General features: G+C 45.9%; 1 protein-coding gene across 1 annotated transcript in view; it reads right to left on the reverse strand.

The window, feature by feature from the left end:
• Window positions 1-4,026: 4,026 nt before the first annotated feature.
• LOC125487937 (sialic acid-binding Ig-like lectin 13) overlaps window positions 4,027-19,156 on the reverse strand; it is a 43,083-nt gene continuing 27,953 nt past the window's right edge. Inside the window, 5 exon segments of the mRNA XM_048620597.1 lie at window positions 4,027-4,245; window positions 13,113-13,197; window positions 17,884-17,961; window positions 18,266-18,291; window positions 18,477-18,751. Of these exon segments, the coding sequence (XP_048476554.1) occupies window positions 4,027-4,245; window positions 13,113-13,197; window positions 17,884-17,961; window positions 18,266-18,291; window positions 18,477-18,751 (683 nt within the window).

Genomic DNA, 19,156 nt, shown 5'->3' on the forward strand with positions numbered 1-19,156 from the left:
TACCACTGCTGGCTGTGCCTGTCCTCTTAACAAGACTGTTGTATTGTTCAATTGTTCATTCGGGAATAATTAACCCTACATGTCAGTTCATTTAAAATAGCAAAAACACATTATAGTTTATGATGCAGACAGTACAACAGTCCTGAAGAAGGGTAATACCTGAAACGTTGACTGCTCCTTTCCTCCAGATGCTGCCTGGCTGGCTGTGTTCCTCCAGCCTCCTGTTTGTCTACCTTAGATTCCAGCATCCGCAGTTCTTTTCCGTCTCTAATACAGCTAACAAACTTATTTCTATGAGCAACTTGCAGACCCACAGCAGACTAACTCCAGGTGGAGATACAACACACACAACACATCAAGTCAAGGCAAAACAGACAAAGAAAGACCAACAGAGAAAGGAAGAGGGACAGACAGAGTTCAGAGAGAAAGATACAAACAGAGTGAGAGAGATAGAAATCAAGAAATAAAAATGAGACAGCAAAAAAAAAGAGAGGAGCAGTTAAAGAGAGAAAGCAAAAAATAGGGAAAGAGGTAAGCATAGATTCAGAATGAGAGATAGTTGAGAGACAAACAGTAAGGGAGAGAGAGAGAAAGAGGGGTGGGTATGGGGTAAATGAATGTGTTAAATCCATTGATTCATACTCCCCCCGGTGGATGCAGCGGGGAGTTGGTTTTTAATTCATTGAAAGGGCCAGCATTTATTGCTGATCTGCAACTACACCTGACAAGGTAGTGGTGAGTTGCTCCCTCACTCCTCTGCAGTCCATTTGGTGTAGAGAGATGCACAGTGATGTTAGGAAGAGTTCCATGGCCTTTGACCCAGCAACACTTAAGGAATGACGATACATTTCCAAGTCACGATGGTGAGTGGACTGGATGGGAATTTGTAGTTGGTGGTCTCCTCCTTTATCTGCTGTCAATATCCTTCTAGATGGTAGTGATCATGGGTTTGAAAGGTGCTGAGCCTTGGCGAGTTGCTGTGGACCATCATACATATGATACACACTGCTGCCACTTTACGTGAAAAGCAGGACAGGATTCGGCAGTCACCTTGGTTTCTGAGAGGAAACTGTGGTTGATACATCAGTTTGAGGTGTCTGAAGGGTAATTAGCAGTGTCAACATTGGCTGAACCAGAGGACATGAGATATTTGGATTTTGACATTATTCAAAGGTCTTGATGGACTCTGGGGATTGGAGTATACATTAACATGGATTGAGGACTGGCTAACAGACAGAAAACTGAGAGAAGGAACAAAGGGGATATTTCCAGGCTTGACAGGCTGTGATGAATTGGTTATTGCAAGAATCTATACTGGGGCCTCAGCCACTTACAAAAAGATCATAATGATATGAATGACACAGGTGAGGGGAGCTGTACAATTGGGGATAGCAAGAATGGTGTAGTAGTACTGTCATGGGACGAGTAATCCAGAGTCCCAGGCTGCTTGTCTGATAGCATGGGTTTAAATCCCACCACAGTAGCTGATTGAATTTAAATTCAAACAAACAATCTGGAATTGAAAGCTTATCTCAGTGATGACGACCATCAAATAATGGTTGATTACTGTAAACACCCATCAGGTTCACTAATATCTCTTAAGGAAGGAAAGCTATCGCCCTTCCTTACCTGACTCCAGACCCACAGCAATATAGAGGGGAGGCAATGGCCTAATGGTATTATCACTGGACTGTTAACGCAGAGACCCAGGTAATGTTCTGGGGACTTGGGTTTAAATCCCGCCACGGCGGATGGTGGAATTTGAATTCAACAAAAATTCGGAATTATGTTGACCATGGATCCATTGCTGATTGTCGGAAACACCCATCTGGTTCACTGATGTCCATTCGGGAAGGAAACTGCCATCCTTACCTGGTCTGGCCTACATGTGACTCCAGACCCACAGCAATATGGTTGACTCATAACTGCAATCTGGGCAATTAGGGATGAGGAATAAATGCTGGCCTAATCCGTGGCGGCCTCATCCTGTGAATGAATAAACGAAAAAAAAGTCATTTACTCTTCATTGCTCCCTGGCATGGCCAAATAAGCTACTCAGCTCTCCTGAACTATTACTTGAATGGAAATCAGCCACCAACAAGTTCTCAAAGGGCAATTAGGGACGAGTAATGCCAGCAACACCCACATCCCTTAGAAGAATATAAAAAGCAAATTGCAGTGAGGCTTTCTCACTATTGAGCTCTCTGTAGTGAAGGACAACGGGGGGGTGGGGGGTGGGGGGCGGTGGTCAAAGGGGTCACACTCTAACCCAGTGTGGTGGCATACATTAACACAGTAGAAAGTGATGATCCTGTGCAGGTAGTTAGGATTAGACTTGGCCATTAACGTCTCACATTCTAGAAAATTTTTAGCAAGATTCAAAGCTAGTTTAAACTTCACTACAATGCTCCCATCATGCTCAGAATATCCATAGGCACATTTCTCTAAAATAGACACGGATTCCTCTGAAATACAATGAATTCAGATCCTGGTAAAGAGTTCCAACTTGTTATGATACCTGCCGACGGGACTGTTGGATAGGTGAGACCCTAGAGTGAAACTCTGGGAGCAGAAACAATAGGATTCTGAACTCAATATTGGTGTATGCTGAACTGAATTATTGCTGATGACAAATTCAACTGAACTGAAAACAAAACCTAGCCTCTACATGTTTATCCAACTTGTTGTAAATCCCACACAATAAACAACTTATTCCATTAACGCTCAAAGGGCTTACAGTCATCTGTAATTTGATACATATTGGATGAAGTCATTATTCCAGGAGGATTTTCAAACCATCTTTTCCTACTACTGGCGTAATTTCCTCACAAAAGTCACACATATGCCACTATTTTGAAACTTAAACTCCAAAAATATTATTATATGTGAATTATAAATTTTTCATCACACCAAAACCTTGAAAATGATTGGGATCAGAATACAAACCTTGGCCAAATTCTGAGTGATTCTAGATTGTCGATGAATTGTATCGACTAAGGGGAGGGGAAGAAAGATGATAGGGAAGGAAAGTTTCACCAATCCAGGCTGGCCGGACTTAACCCAGAAGCCTTACCTCCAAGGCTCGTCCCGCACTCTCTCATTAGCACAGTCTCTCATCCAGTGAAAACCCACCCCACTGTTACTTGGCTGAATAGAACTGGTGCCTTGCTGTAAGAAGTGACATGGCGTTGGGTTTTTCCATCTTGTACTCACCAGGACGGATGCAAGAAGACCAAGTTTCAAGAGGAACAACAATTTATACTGTATGAGAAATGGGGCCTGGTCGGTTAGCAACTGAACTCTGATTGGTTGAAATATTGCCATGGAGAACAGTTACCGCGTCCCTAACACTTTTGTTTTAGAAAAGGGAATGAGTCATGTCCCACCCCTGACAGACCCCTACCCCTCACAGAGCCATCCGAACTAACAGCACCCATTGCCCACAGAGCCTACCCCTCATCTCAGCCCCTCACAGCACTCTCCCTTTCAGCCCTGTTCCCCTCACAGATACCTCACCCTCATCCCAATCTGCAATTTCTCTCGTCCTCAGTCCCCAGCCCCTTCACATCCATCACCACCCCACCCCCAGCCGTTCGCATCCCCTACCTCCTCCTACTCATACCACAACCACTTACATCCCCTCCCCCTCTCCCTCCCTTCCTCACCCACTATGCTCCTCATCAGTCCCTACGCCTCACATCCCTCAAATCCAACCTCCATCCCTCTTCTCCACCTATCCTCCTCGACATCTCCGTCCATCACAATACCCTCCCCAACCTCCTCACCACCCCCCCAGGGTCACTCTCTCTCCCTGGATCACGCCCCCTACTCCCTCCCGCTCTATCTTTCTCTCTCTCTTCCCCCCACCTGAGTCACACCCCCTTCCCGGGGTCTCTCTCTATCTCTGATTCCGGACAAATCATGGTTGAACTTCTCCCGCCGAAAATAACTGCCACCCGAGGGGGCCAGGATCGGAAGTATTGGGAAGGGTCAGGGTCTGGGGTCGGGGTCAGGTTCACGGGGCGGCTAGCGGCCGGGGGAAATGGTCAGGACCGTGGGGGCGGGGTCAAGATCTGGGGGCAGGGTCAGGATCGGTAAGGGGGCGGGGTAAGAGACGACGGTTGGCTTTCCTCGCACGCGGAGCGGCTGCTCTCGCGGGAGATTTAAACTTTCCTGCCCTTTCTGGTTATCAACCGTCCGGAATGGCCCTTTGGCGCCAATGGCGACGAAGTTTTCAACCCAATCCTAATAGACGTGGAATAAGCTAAAATGTCCCTCCATCGCCCCTCCTTCATCAGTTATCGTCATGTTGAAGGCTGGAGGTGTTGGCATTGACCGGTGGGCAAGAAATGTCCAGTTGTGATGCGCATGGTCTAGGGTCCTGAGGTCAGTCATGCTCAGTGACCAATGGGAATGGCAGGAGAGCTTGGGGTTGGCAGGGGTCAATGGACAGTTGAAGGTGCAAATGTCAGAAGACCACGATTCCAGGAATGTGGCCAACTAGAGTTTGCAACATGTTACCCGCTGGATGACATGGTGAGGCCAGTAGACTTTTATGCTTAAGGCACAACAATCATTTAAGGGAGACTAGAAATATTTCAGGACTGGAAGCTGAACAGATTCAGCGTAAGTTTCAATAAAGATGGAGAAACTAATAGGACTGAAGCTGACAAACTGTTCTGGATCAATGGTTTCCAGCTCGGACTGCCATGAGGAGCCGATGGGAAAATTGTCGATGCATCAATTACGATCTTCAAAAATGTTCTTCATTCAGGATTTGCCACATTGGATGAGAAAAATGATTCACGCCACTGCAATGTTTAAAAGAATGGTCTGGGTCATGGTCTGGTCACCCATGGCCATAATTGGAATGTCTAATCTTCTTCTTTGGCTTTCATCAAAACTCCCTCCGTCCATGCCTGAACCTATGCTCTTTACCTCAGAGCATGGAGAGAGTCACGTTGAAATAATTCACCTGGTGCTCACTAATGGCATCTCTGGGCACATGTCAAGAATTAATTTTTGGGGACTGAGTGACTGAGAACTTTGGAGAAATCAGAGATGACCAGAGAGAACCAGCATGAACTTGTAAAAGGTAAATCTTTGCCGATTAATATCATTCAATATTTTGAGCAGGAATTTTGAGATGCGGAGGAATTTAGGTGTTTTGATAGATGAGACACAAATATTAACGTGCAGGTGCAGCGAGTAATTCAGGAGGTTAATGGGATGCTGTACAGTATTACGACAGGAATTAAACGTAAAATCAAAGACATTATGTTTTAGTTATAAAGGGCATTGGTGAGACCACATCTCAAATACTGTGTGCAGTTCAGGTCTCCTTATTTGCGAAAGAATGTCAATACATTGGAGGCAGCTTGGAGGAAGTTCACAAAGCTGGATTGAGAGGGTTGTCTTATGAGGGAAAGTTGGACAGGCTGGGCCTATTTTCACTGGGGTTTAGAAGAGTGAGGAGTGACCTGATTGACTCTGAACCCTTTGTCAAGGTGAACGGTAAAATGTTTCTCTTGTGGGTGGATCCAGAACTAGGGGCCCCTGTGTTAAAATTAGGGATTGCCCTTTCAGGACAGAGATGAGGGGATTTGGTTTTCTCTCAGAGAGTTCTGTGACTTTCGGACTGTCTGCGTCAGGAGGAAGTGGAAGTGGGGCTATTGAATATTTTTAATTCGGTTGTTTATATCACTTGAATAGGCAGAGGAATCAAAAATTGTTGTGGATAGATGGAAAATGTGGAATTTGAGACACTAACAGATCAGACATGACATTATTTAATGGTAGAGCGGGATTGAGGGGCGTAATGGCCCACTTCTGCTCCCAATTTCTGTATTCATATGCTCTTAAGTATATCAGTGGCAATATCAATGTAGTCAGGTCACGCTGTAATGACACCCTCTCACCAGTGTATGATCTGTCATTCACGTCTCATGGTTTGTCAGTCTGTGCTGCATGGAGGCTCCCAATTTCACAACCAATACCACCTCCCTGTTTCTAAATTACTGTTCGTTTGACTGCATAAACAAGGCTGATAATGCAAAATGGGATCTATAATTTGGAAATGTGGAAAGACTGTTGGAGTGGTGAGGACATCATGCTGATATGGTCTAATTCTGCTCAGACCCTGCTTCCCCTGTTTACAGAATGAAAATGAACTCAACTACAGCAGCAGAAATGCATATTTACAAAGCACCCACATACGATTAAACATCAGAATGGGTATTATCCATCAAAATGAATCCTGTTGACACTTCAGTGCAGTATTGAGGGAATGGTGCAATGTTGGAGTGTCAGTGCTGGGGGAGGACTGCACTATCGGATGGTCAGTGCTGAGGGAGTGCCGCACTGTGGGAGGGTCAACGCTGAGGGAGTGCCGCACTGTCAGGGGGTCAATGCTGAGGGAGTGCCGCACTGTTGGAGGGTCAGTACTGAGGAGGTGCTTCACTGTCAGAGGGCCTGTACTGAAGGCATGCCACACTAGCAGAGTCAGTAATAAGGGAGTGGTGCACTATCGGAGGGTTAATGCTGAGGGATTGTTGCACTGTCAGAAGGGGAGTACTGAGGAAGTGTTGCACTGTTATTGAGTCAGTACTGGGTGAATACTGCCCTCGGGTAGGATTAATACAGAGGGTGTCCTGCACTGCCGGAGGGTCATCACTAAGCATGTGCACCACTGTTGGAGAGTCTGTACTGAGGAAGGGCTACTGTCAGATGTTCAGTAGTGAGTTAACACTACACTGTCAAAGGGTCACTCCTGAGGGTGCCCTGCACTGTCAGAGTGTCATTGCTGAGGGAATGGTGTGCTGGATAGTGGGCCAGTACTGCTGTGGACTGAACTGTACATACTCAATTTATGCATTATACCTTCAAAACTTTTAGATCTGTGTTAGAGCTCATATTTTCAATGAGAGTCCAAGTCACAGGGTGAGTTTAGGTGACGTTTATTGAGATTTACCCATCAGTTACAGCACAAAAAAAGGCACCCAAAAAGCTTCAGAATGTCTTAACTCACACCCCAACCCCACCTATGAGTACTATTGGTCAGCGGAACCGAGTTGTCCATCTGTAATTGACTCTCCAGAACAGCATCTTATACAATTTAAGCTTGCTTCAGCAAAACGACAAAGAGATGGACAGGCTCGTGGTCCACTCCCGGTCCTTCATGCCAGCTCTCTGACACCTCTTCTTACAGCCCCCTTGAACATGACCCCACCCCCAACCACCAAAACATCATCTCCCAGACCATCCACAACCTCATCACCTCAGGTGACCTCCCACCCACAGCCTCCAACCTCATTGTTCCCCAACCCCGCACCGCCCATTTCTATCTCCTTCCACAAACCACAATCCACAAACACGACTACCCTGGTCGACCCATTGTCTCCGCTTGCTCCTGCCCCACCGAAGTTATCTCCACTTATCTCGACTCCATTTTCTCCCCCTTGGTCCAGGAACTCCCCACCTACATCCGTGACACCACCCACACCCTCCACCTCCTCCAAAACTTCCGATTCCCTTGTCCCCAACACCTCATCTTCACCATGGACGTCCAGTCCCGATATACTTGCATTCCCCATGCAGATGGCCTAAAGGCCCTCCGCTTCTTCCTGTCCAGCAGGCCCGACCAGTCCCCCTCCACTGACACCCTTGTCTGTTTAGCTGAACTCGTCCACCCTTAACAACTTCTCCTTCAATTCCTCCCACTTCCTGCAGACAAAGGGGGTGGCCATGGGTACCCGCATGGGCCCAAGCTATGCCTGCCTCTTTGTAGGATACGTGGAACAATCTCTCTTCCGTAGCTACACTGGCGCTATCCCACCTCTTCCTCAGTTAAATCGATGACTGTATTGGCGCCGCCTCGTGCTCCCACGAGGAGCTTGAACAGTTCATCCACTTTACTAACACCTTCCACCCCAACCTTAAGTTCACCTGGACCATCTCCTTCCTGGACCTCTCTGTTCCCATCTCCGGCAACCACCTGGAAACCGATATCTATTTCAAGCCTACCAACTCCCACAGCTACCTAGAATACACCTCCTCCCACCCACCTTCCTGCAAAAATGCCATCCCCTATTTCCAACTCCTTCGCCTCCGCCGCATCTGCTCCTGAGATGAAGCATTCCACTCCCAGACATCCCAGATGTCCTCGTTTTTCAAGGACCGCAGCTTGCCCTCCACAGTGGTTGAAAATGCCCTCGACCGCATCTCTCGTGTTTCCCGCAACTCATCCCTCACGCCCCCTCCCCGCTATAACAACAAAAACAGAATCCCCCCTCGCCCTCACATACCACCCCACCAACCTCCGGATCCAACGCATCATCCTCCGCCACTTCCGCCACCTGCAATCTGCCCCCACTACCAAGGACATTTTTCCCTCCCCACCCTTATCTGCCTTTCGGAGGGATCGCTCTCTCCGTGACTCCCTTGTCCTCTCCACACTCCCCACTAGCCCCACCACCCCTGGCACTTTTCCCTGCAACCACAGGAAGTGCTACACCTGCCCCTACACCTCCCCCCTCACCCCCATCCCAGGCCCCAAAAAAACCTTCCACATTAAGCAGATGTTCACCTGCACATCTGCTGGTGTCGTGTACTGTATCTGCTGTTCCCGATGTGGCCTCCTCTACATCGGGGAAACCAAGCTGAGGCTTGGAGACCACTTTGTGGAACACCTACACTCGGTTCGCAACAAACGACTGAACCTCCCAGTGGCAAACCACTTCAACTCCCTCTCCCACTCCTTGGACGACATGTCCATCCTGGGCCTCCTCCAGTGCCACAACGATGCCACCCAAAGGTTGCAGGAACAGCACCTCATATATTCATCCTTCCTCCCGCCTATCCGCCTCTCCCACCTCTACCCCCACCCCACCTCCAACCTACCAGCCTCATCCCCGTCTCCTTGACCTGTCCGTCTTCCCTTGACTGACCTACCCCCATCCTAACTCCCCACCTACGCTCACCTCTACTGGCACCATCTCTGCCTCCTTGACCTGTCCGTCTCCTCTCCACCTATCTGCTCCTTTATCCATCTTCCATCTGCCTCCCCCACCTCTCTATTTATTTCAGAATCCCCTTCCCCTCCCCCATTTCTGAAGAAGGGTCTAGACCCGAAACGTCAGCCTTCCTGCTCCTCTGATGCTGCTTGGCCTGCTGTGTTCATCCAGCTCTCCACCTTGTTATCTCAGATTCTCCAGCATCAGCAGTTCCTACTATCTCCTTCATGATGTATTCCAGACTCTTATCTCCTTTCTTGAGGCTTTTCACAATGGATACTGTATTCAAGTGTTAACTGCCAATTTATTGGATCTTTGCCTATTACTTCAGGACCTTTTAAATTTCTCATTACAGGAAATACAAAAGAATATTGATTTTTGATCAGTTCCAACAAAGTTACGTGGTTACACCTAATATTAGAATTCTTAAGCTAACAAGTTGTGTCTTAATATGTTCATTTAATCCACACATCAATGTCTGTTAATCCTCTGTAACCATTCCTCCCTGCAATGACATGGAGGTGCCGGTGTTGGACTGCGGTGGACAAGGTTGAAAATTACACGACACCAAGTTATCGTCCAACAGGTTTATTTGAAAACGCAAGCTTACCTAGCTCAGCTCCTTCCTCAGGAGTAGTGTGAGAGAGGATATAAGATACAGAGTTTATAAACAGAAAGGTAACAATCCTAAAACTGACCGCCTCTTGTTGAATCTTTAATCAGTTAAGAAGGAGACTACTGATTAAAACGCAAAATCCAGATTCCTTTCAAGTCATCGTCTCAAGATAATTAAAGGTTTTATCAATGTATACAAGAGGTGACATCTCTGGTCAGACAATGCATTTTAGGTATGAGGTCTTGCTTAGAATCTGTCTATGTTTTAAACTGGGGTCATGTTTTTGAGCAAAACAGAATGTATCTGCATCGACACAAACATCTTGAATGAAATAATTTGTCTGTGTGTGTGTGTGTGTGTGAGAGAGAGAGAGAGAAAGAGAAAGCGAGAGCGAGCGCATGTGTGTTTGAGAGAGTGAGGATGTGAGAGAGTGTGTGTTTAAGAAGTGTGAATGTGTGTGTGAGAGAGAGAGTATTTGTGAGAGAGAGGGTCTGTGTAAGTGTGCGTGCGTCTGTGAGAGTATCTGTGGGAGTCCTGTGCTGGGGCACCTGTACTGTGACATGACCTTATGATCATGATTGAGGTCGTCCTCATGGGTACTGAACTTGGCCCTCAGCCTCTGCTCAGCGATTTTTGCTTTGTTATGTATCTCAAAGTCCACCTTGGAGGATGCTTACTTGCCCAAAGATTGGAGACTGAATGTCCTTGACCCCGATTCTAAGCAAGACGTCATACCTAAAATGCATTGTCTGACCAGAGATGTCACCTCTTGTGTACATTTTTAAAAAAAAACTTTAATTATCTCAGGACAATGACTTGAAAGGAATCTGGTTTCTGCATCTTAATCAGTAGTCTCCTTCTTAACTGATAAAAAGGTTTAACAAGTGATGGCCAGTTTTAGGGTTATTATCTTTTTCCTTATAAATCTGTGTCTTAAACCCTCTCTCCCACACTATGCCTGAGGAAGGAGCTGAGATTAGAAAGCTTGCGTTTTCAAATAAACCTGTTGGACTATAACCTGGTGTCGTGTGATTTTTGTCCTTCTAATGATAAAGGGGGTTGCTTTCACTATCTGAAACTGATTTGAATCTTTTCCTTAAATGCTTTTCTATGACAAATTCGGACCTGTAATTATTGGTTAAACAACTAATTAGTGTGAGATGTCCTTATCTTTATTTTATGTGTCAGCTGCAACCTTGTGCTGCTATTGTTATCAAATGTAAAATGTTATTATCTATGTCTTTACAGAGCCACTGTTGTTTTATTATATTAATCAAAAGTTAAATGTTATTAATCAAATGTTAAATGTTATTATCTGTGTCTTAGGCACATTCAGCAACCTTTAAATGTTACTGTCAGCCTTGTTCTACTGCATTAGCCTTGGGCAGCCATTGGCCGTTTTGTCTGCTCAGTTATGGGCATCCCTAACAATCTGACTATCTTTTTATTGATAGTCCATAATGCGAACAATCTTGTGTTAATTTATTCATTTCTATTTTAGCTGAAATTGTCATCACCATATTAGTAAGGATATGCTGGTGTCATGCTTTCTGTTTTGGTTATGTTTGTGGTCCTGCACTGTCCTGGACTCAATAGTTCTGCAAAAACTGGTATGCGTATTGAAGGTGCATGTTGAGGTTTACCCACAATGTGGCAAACATGGCGTGATGTAAAAAACTGCATCATATCCTTGTGATGACACTGCCAGTAAAAACATCTGTTTATCAATGTTAGAGGTTTCCACATTTCTGTATCTCCTGTCAGAGGAATCTGATGTGCTACCCACAATAAGTCCTCATGGAAAGTGCCACTTGAGGCACAACCATCCATTCTTCTTCTGGGGGGATATGAAGGGGTGATAGGAAAGAAATTATGTAGAGATGAGAGTTTTGGTTTGGGGCGGTAGGGGGTGGGGGAGGGGGAGGAATTTTAAAGAACCTTTGACCCAGTGGATGTGTAGAAGGAAGGGAACAGGCGCAGGATTGAGTACGTCCAGTCCTGGCAGAAGTTTAATCAAGATCGAAAGGCATTTACAATCACAACAGAGAGAAGAATGCCCCTCACTGTTGCAGACCACATTGAAGAAGGATATATAAAATTAAACCCAGACAGAAACATCTCGGACAGATCACTGAACACTGTGGGAGGAGATCACCTCCAAGAAACACCAGCACATGATCTTGAGAGATTTCCAACTATTTCTTAGGGGCGTATGACAATGCTGTGGCTTTCAAGGGGTTATTTGGTCCTGGTTTTATTTTTTGAAAAGAGGATATAAGGCAGAGAGATAGCGTTGTCTTGAAGAAAGCAAACAACTTGTGATGCTTTGAGCGTTTTTTTAAATTGAAACAAGGGAAGGAGCCTGGGTGTGGTCAGCTCTCAGACCACACTTTCTAGTTTTTCTTTGTTTTTAGCTTTAGCTTTAAGCAAAACCTATTGGGGTCTGTTAAGAATTGGAAGCTTCAGTGAATGTCTCCTGGCTGCTACACTCTCCCAATCTTCTCGATGTTTTTCCTCATGGTTTGGAGAACTGCATGTAAGAATATGTGTCTGAATTAGCCAATTTGCCAAGGGGTGTGTTTATGGGATGTTACTATATTGGAACAGTTAATTTTTAATAGTTACTGTACATATTATTCGGTTAGGTTTTCCTGTAGAGTTAAGTTATTCTAAATTTCTTTCTTTTGTATATTGTTTTGTATTTTTACAGTATTAAAATAAATTGTGTTTTGCTTAACGTTGAGTAGTTTGACCAGTTGCATTGCATTTGGAGCACAGCATTGCACATCTATCTTTAAAATAAGAAAAAGTTAGGGTCTAGGCTACCTTCTTAAAATATTTTGAGGGGGGCCTTCTGATCTGGTGTGATTCCTGTAGATTTTCAGAAGCTAAATTAGTATTTAGAAAGATTCTGTTTCTCTGTGTTGACCCCACACTGAACGTGTCTCATTCATGCTCAGTTTAAACATTCTCATAAACAGCCTCCTCATCAAAATTGCAGTTTGTGTAGATATCGTCTTCTTGATGTGCATTGACACATTGATTCAATTTCATTTCCCCAACTTTCCTCTGGAATAGAAACAGAAATGAGCGGAGTAACAATCAGAGTGATCAGTATTCAGTGTAATAGATCCCAATAGAAATTATACTGACAATAGATCCATTAATTATCAATACTAAACAGAGTGGAGTTTGATCATCGATACTGAACGGTATGTGGTTTGATAATACTGAATAGTGTGTGGTTTGATTATTGATACTAAATGGTGTGGGGTTTGATTATCTGCTGTTTAGGGGAGAGGGTTCCGAGTTCCCACTGCCTTTGTGTGAAATGACTTCTGACTTCACCCTCATGCAGCAGCCTCTATTTTTAATGCTCTGTCCCTTGTTCTGGACTCTTTCCCCTACTGCCCTCAATTCTCACAACTAGAGGATGTTGTTCCTCCTGTGTCATGGAAGTGAGCAGTGATCATAATGTTACTTACCGAGGATCTGTCAGACTGCTCGCCTGGCGATTTATTGCCAAAATTGCCTCCTTGGTCTGAATGGCCACTTTTTGTGCTTCTCCATCTGTGTGTTTAATTAGAAAGGGCTGATGTTTGACTTAGAATCAGAACAGGAACTTGTGAACAATTGAGAAATCATTATTGTTGAAATGATGGATCTTCGTCTGCCAGTGTTAACCCTTTGTACCTTGACACAGTGATAATGTCCCAAGCGTGAAATGGAATAGTCATCAATCGACTGTCCATTCACTGCCTACTTCAGATGATGAGGGGGTTCTTCTAAAGGAACTGAAGTTGCTCGGAACTCTTTGAAAATATCAGGCACAGGAGAATGTCAAGGAGCAGAAGAGAAGCTGAGAGAGAGAGAACAGTAGTAAACAAAGTAGAGGGTAAATGAGACAGTGCAAGAGGCAGAGGACGAGTGAAACAAGAGTGTGGGTCTTTTCCCCCAGTCCAGCAACTCCCCACCTACGTTCGGGACACTACCGAGGCCCTCTATCTCCTCTAAGGCTTTCAATTCTCTAGCCCCCAACACCTCATCTTCACCATGGACATCCAATCTCTGTACACTTGTATATCCAATGCAGATGGCCTAAAAGCCCTCCACTTCTTCTCCCACAGGCCCAACCAGTCCCCCTCCACCAACACCCTCATCTGCCTAATGGAGCTTGTCTTTACCCTGTACAACTTCCCCTTTAACTCCTCCCACTTCCTACAAACTAAAGGGGTGGCAATGGGCACCCGAATGGGTCTGAGCTATGCTTGCCTCTTCGTAGGATACGTGGAACAGTCCCTTTTCCACTGTTACATTGGCACCGTCCCTCACTTCTTCCTCCGCTACATTGATGATTTGTCTGCCTCGTGCTCCCATGAGGAGCTCAAACAGTTCGTCAACTTTACTAACACCTTTCGTCCCTACCTCAAATTCACCTGGACCATCTCTGATACCTACCTCCCCTTCTTGGACCTCTCCGTTTCCATATCCAGCAACTGCCTCAACACTGATATCAATGTCAACCCACCGACTCCCATAGCTACCTTGACTACACACGCTTTTAACCAGCCTCCTGCAAGAATGCGATCCTTTACTACCAATTCCTCTGCCTGTGCTGCATTTGCTCCCCAGATGGGGCGTTCCACTCCCGGACATCCCAGATGTCCTCCTACTTCAAGGATCACAACTTCCCCCTCTGTTGATCAAAAATGCCCTCAACCACATCTCTTGCATTTCCCACACTTCTGCCCTCAAACCCCCTTCCCCCAACAAAAATAAAGACAGAGTCCTTCTGGTTCTCACATATCACCCCACCAACCTCCGGATTCAGTGCATCAACCACCGACACTTTTGCCACCTACAATACAAACTGCCACCAGAGAGATAGTTTCCTCCCCACCCCTATCTGCCTTTTGTAAGGACCGCTCACTCCGCAACTCCTTCATCCACTCCACACTCCCCACTAACCCCACCACACCTGGCACCTTTCCATGCAACCGCAGGAGGTACTACGCCTGCCCTTACACCCCACCAACCTCACCTCCATCCAAGACCCAAGACAAACTTTTCACATCCAACAGAGATTCACCTGTACATCCTTTAACCTGGTCTACTGTATCCATTGCTCCCGATGTAGTCTCCACTACAGCAGTGAGACCAAGCACACACACAGTGACTGATTCACGGAGCATCTGTGCTCCGTACACTATAATCAACAGCACCTTCTGGTTGCTAACCATTTTAACTCCCCTCCCACAGTGACATGTCCATCCTGGGCCTCCTCCAATGCCACAATTACATCACATGCAAACTGGAGGAGCAGCACCTCATATTCCGCCTCGGGAGCCTACAGCCTGATGGCCTATGTATAGAATTCACCCAGTTTCAAAATCTCCCCACCCCCGAACTTATCCCATGTCCCTCTCATCCCCGCCTCCTTCATCTGACACTACCTGTCCATCTTCTGTCCCCACCTATCAACCCCACCCTTCCCACTGACCAATCCCCACAACCCCCGACCTGCGTCCACCCATCACTATCCCACCTACCTTCCCCCAGCCCTGATTCATTCTATTTAAAAGGATGTCCAAAGCACTTGACATTTCAGGCGGACACTTCCAGTGCCAGTGCTGTGAGAGTTCTGCGCTCTCTGATGAAACCTTAAACCAAGGCCCCACGTGCCCTCTCGGTTGGATGTGAAGGTTGACACAGTCACTGTTGGAAGAGGAGCAGGGTATGAATTTCCCCAGCATTCTGAGATCAATATCGATCCCTCAAGATCCCAACATGATTCGAAACAAGTTTTTCAGAAGATTTGTAGCTCGGGTTGTGGATGAGGTTGTAGACTTGCTCATCGAGCCGGTGTGTTTGATTGCAGATGTTTCGTCATCCTGCTAGGTAACATCGTCAGTGTGCCTCCGGTGAAACGTTGATGTTCTGTCCTGCTTGTTATTTACATGCCTCAGTTTGCTGGGTGGTTGGCATCACTTCCAGTTCTGTTTCTCAGTGATTTGTATATCGGGTCCAGTTCAATATGTTTGTTAATGGAGCTCCAGTTATCCTGACACTGAGGGATCTGAGTAGTCTTGTGGTCATCTCTGATATATCCCTGATGTACGGTAGGGTGTCTGGTCGTATTGTGTCTTCTTGTTGTGATCTGTCGCAGGTAATGGCAGATTGTGCTTTTTGGGTATCCACTCCTTTTAAAAACTCTGTATAAGTGCTCCTGTTCTGGTTTGTGCAATTCGGATTGCTGCAGTGTGTTGTGGCCCGTTTGAATAATGTCCTGATGTATGGGTGTTGGTGTGGTTGCTGGACTAATTATGTATAAGGTCTTAAGTATCTCATAAATACCCCTTTGTGAGGGGTAGATCATGCCTCACAAACCTTATTGAATTATTTGAAGAGGTGGCCAAACAAGTGGATGAAGGTGGAGCAGTGGATGTGGTATACATGGATTTAAGTAAGTCGTTTGATAAGGTTCCCCATGGTAGGCTCATGCAGAAAGTAAGGAGGTGTGGGATAGGAGGAAATGTGGCAGACTGGATTCAGAATTGGCTGACCCTTAGAAAATAAAGGGTGGTAGTGGACGGAAATTATTCAACATGGTGCTCAGTTACGAGTGGTGTGCCACAAGGATCTGTTCTGGGTCTTCTTCTATTTGTGATTTTTGTAAATGATTTGGATGAAGGAGTGGAAGGGTGGATTAGTAAGTTCGCGGATGATACAAAGGTGGGTCGAGTTGTGGATAGTGCAGAGGGCTGTTCCAGGTTACCAAGGGACATTGATAGGATGCAGAGCTGGCCTGAGAAGTGGCAGATGGAGTTTAACCCTGAAAAGTGTGAGGTGATTAATTTTGGAAGGACAAACTTGAAAGCAGAATACAGGGTTAACGGAAAGATTCTTGGCAGTGTGGAGGAGCAGAGGGATCTCGGGGTTCATGTCCACAGTTCCCTGAAAGCTGCCACCCAGATGGATAGAGTTGTTAAGAAGGCGTATGGTGTGTTAGCTTTCATTAACAGAGGGATTGAGTTCAAGAGCCGTGAAGTTATGCTCCAGCTGTACAAAAGCCTGGTTCGGCCACATCTGGAGTATTGTGTCCAGTTCTGGTCGCCTCATTACAGGAAGGAAGTGGAAACGTTAGAAAAGGTGCAGGGGAGATTTACCAGGATGTTGCCTGGAATGGAGGGAAGATCTTACGAGGAAAGGTTGAGAGAGCTAGGGCTTTTCTCTTTAGAATGACGAAGGATGAGAGGTGACTTGATGGAGGTGTACAAAATGATCAGAGGTATGGAAAGATTGGATAGCCAGAGACTTTTTCCCAGGGTGGAGGTAGCTATTACGAGGGGGCATAGTTTTAAAGTGAATGGAGGTAGATATAGGGGAGACGTCAGAGGTAGGTTCTTTACTCAGAGAGTGGTAGGGGCGTGGAATGCATTGCCGGAGAGGGTAGTGAAGTTGGCCTCTTAGGGACATTTAAGCAGCTATTAGATAGGCATATGGATGATAGTATAAGGTAGGGGTGGAGGTTAGATAGACCTTAGGTTCAGGGTAAAAGTTCGACACAACATTGCGGGCTGAAGGGCCTGTACTGTGCTGTACTGTTCTATGTTCTATGTTCTATCTGCATTACATAGGCCAACCTGGAAGAAAACTGGCAATAAAGATACACGAACACCAACTAGCCATCAAGAGACACGGTCAATTCTCACTGGACTCGATACAAATGGACAAAGAAGGACAGGAATTCGACTGGGACAACACATCCATAATAGCACAAGCTGAACAGAGACACACCAAGGAATTCCTGGAATTCTGGCATTCCAACTGGAACTCCGTTAACAAACACATTGAACTGGACCCGATATACAAACCACTGAGAAACAGAACTGGAAGTGATGCCAACCATCCCAGCAAACTGAGGCATATAAATAAAAGTGGGACAGAACACCAAGTTTCACCAAAGGCACACTGATGATGTTACATGGTAGGGTGACAAAACATCTGCAATCAAACACACCAGCTCAGCGAGCAAGTCTACAGCCTCATGACTCAAAATAGTTGACCTGCACGGTTGCCATCACACTGGTGTCTGTGGGATCTTGCCATGCTTCCATTAGGTGCTGTGTGTCCTGCCTGAGCTCATTGCAAAGTCTGTTGGCAAATCGTGAAGTTGTGAAAAATGCTACGAAACTCCAAGGTGAAAGGTTTGAGTTTAGAGTGTTCAAAAACTGCAAACAAACCCCTAGCACTTACTTCCCCACACACTTGAAGATGAAGAATCCAATTAGTCCAACACTCAAAGTGATTCCAGCTCCAAGCAATCCTGCTTTCACCGGAATCTGCACCAGGAAAAATAAGAGCATGAAAGACTCCCTCTGGTCAGCAGGAAAGCTTTATTAGGCAACTTCAAACCTTGGGAGTAATGTGGTGAGTTGGAGTGGAACAGGAACACATTGTGCACAAAGCTGAGAGTATGTTCAACATTCTGAGAGTGAAGGCAATCTGAGTGTGCCTGTATGCTTGTCCATTTGTGTGTCTATGTTTATGTATGGGTCTGTGTGCATTTGTGTGTGTGGGTGACTGTATCTGTGGGTGTGTGTGTGTTTCCTTTGCATCTGTGTGTTTGTGTATGCCTCATTCCATGTATTTCTGTCTGTCTTTCTTCCCATGTACCACGTTGTCAGTGTCAGTGTCACTGCCAGTGTCTCTTAAGTCACACACAACTGTACAATAAAGTTACTAACATAGTCGATGCAAAATGCCTTTATAAATCCAACAGACTCTCATAGTTACCAACATTGACATAGTTACGGACACAATGAAGTATGTGTACACTCACTTTGCACATTGAAGGTTAGGTAGCCCTCCTCTGCTCCATGTTTATTCTCTGCTATACACTGATATTCTCCAGTCTTCCTGTACGTAACGTGAGGGGTGACCAACCACAGCACATTGTTAGAATATGTTCTGTTCATTGTGACATGAAGATGTTTCCACGTCAGGTTAGAAGCTGGGAGGCTCATGACAGAGCAGATTATCACTGCAGAATTCCCCTCAATTATATTGATTGATGAACCTTTAATCACAGCAGGAGAGATAATTGAAAGATTCCGTGGTTCGTCTGAAAATAAGTGACGATCAGTTACCATGCACTGACTATGAAGTACTGGATTGTAATATGTGTGATCAATGTAAACTGTGTCATATAAACACCCTGAAAAGACACCAATGTTGTAGGGCCAGTGTCCTTAGAGTGCCGGGTTGTCAGTGCTGAGCGAGTGCCGCCCTGTTGGAAGGTCAGTGCTGAGGGAGCACCACACTGTTGGTGGGTCAGTGCTGAGCGAGTGCCGCACTGTCGGAAGGTCAGTGCTGCACTCTCAGCGGGTCAGAACTGAGGGAGTGCCGTACTGTCAGAGGATCGGTGCTGAGGGAGTGCTGCACTGTCGGAGGGTCAGTGCAGACGGAGTGCCGCACTGTCAGAGGGTCAGTGCTGAGGGAGCGTCGCACTGTCGGAGGGTCAGTGCTG

Source organism: Rhincodon typus, chromosome 47, assembly GCF_021869965.1.
Source record: "Rhincodon typus isolate 14 chromosome 47, sRhiTyp1.1, whole genome shotgun sequence".
NCBI lineage: Eukaryota > Metazoa > Chordata > Chondrichthyes > Orectolobiformes > Rhincodontidae > Rhincodon > Rhincodon typus.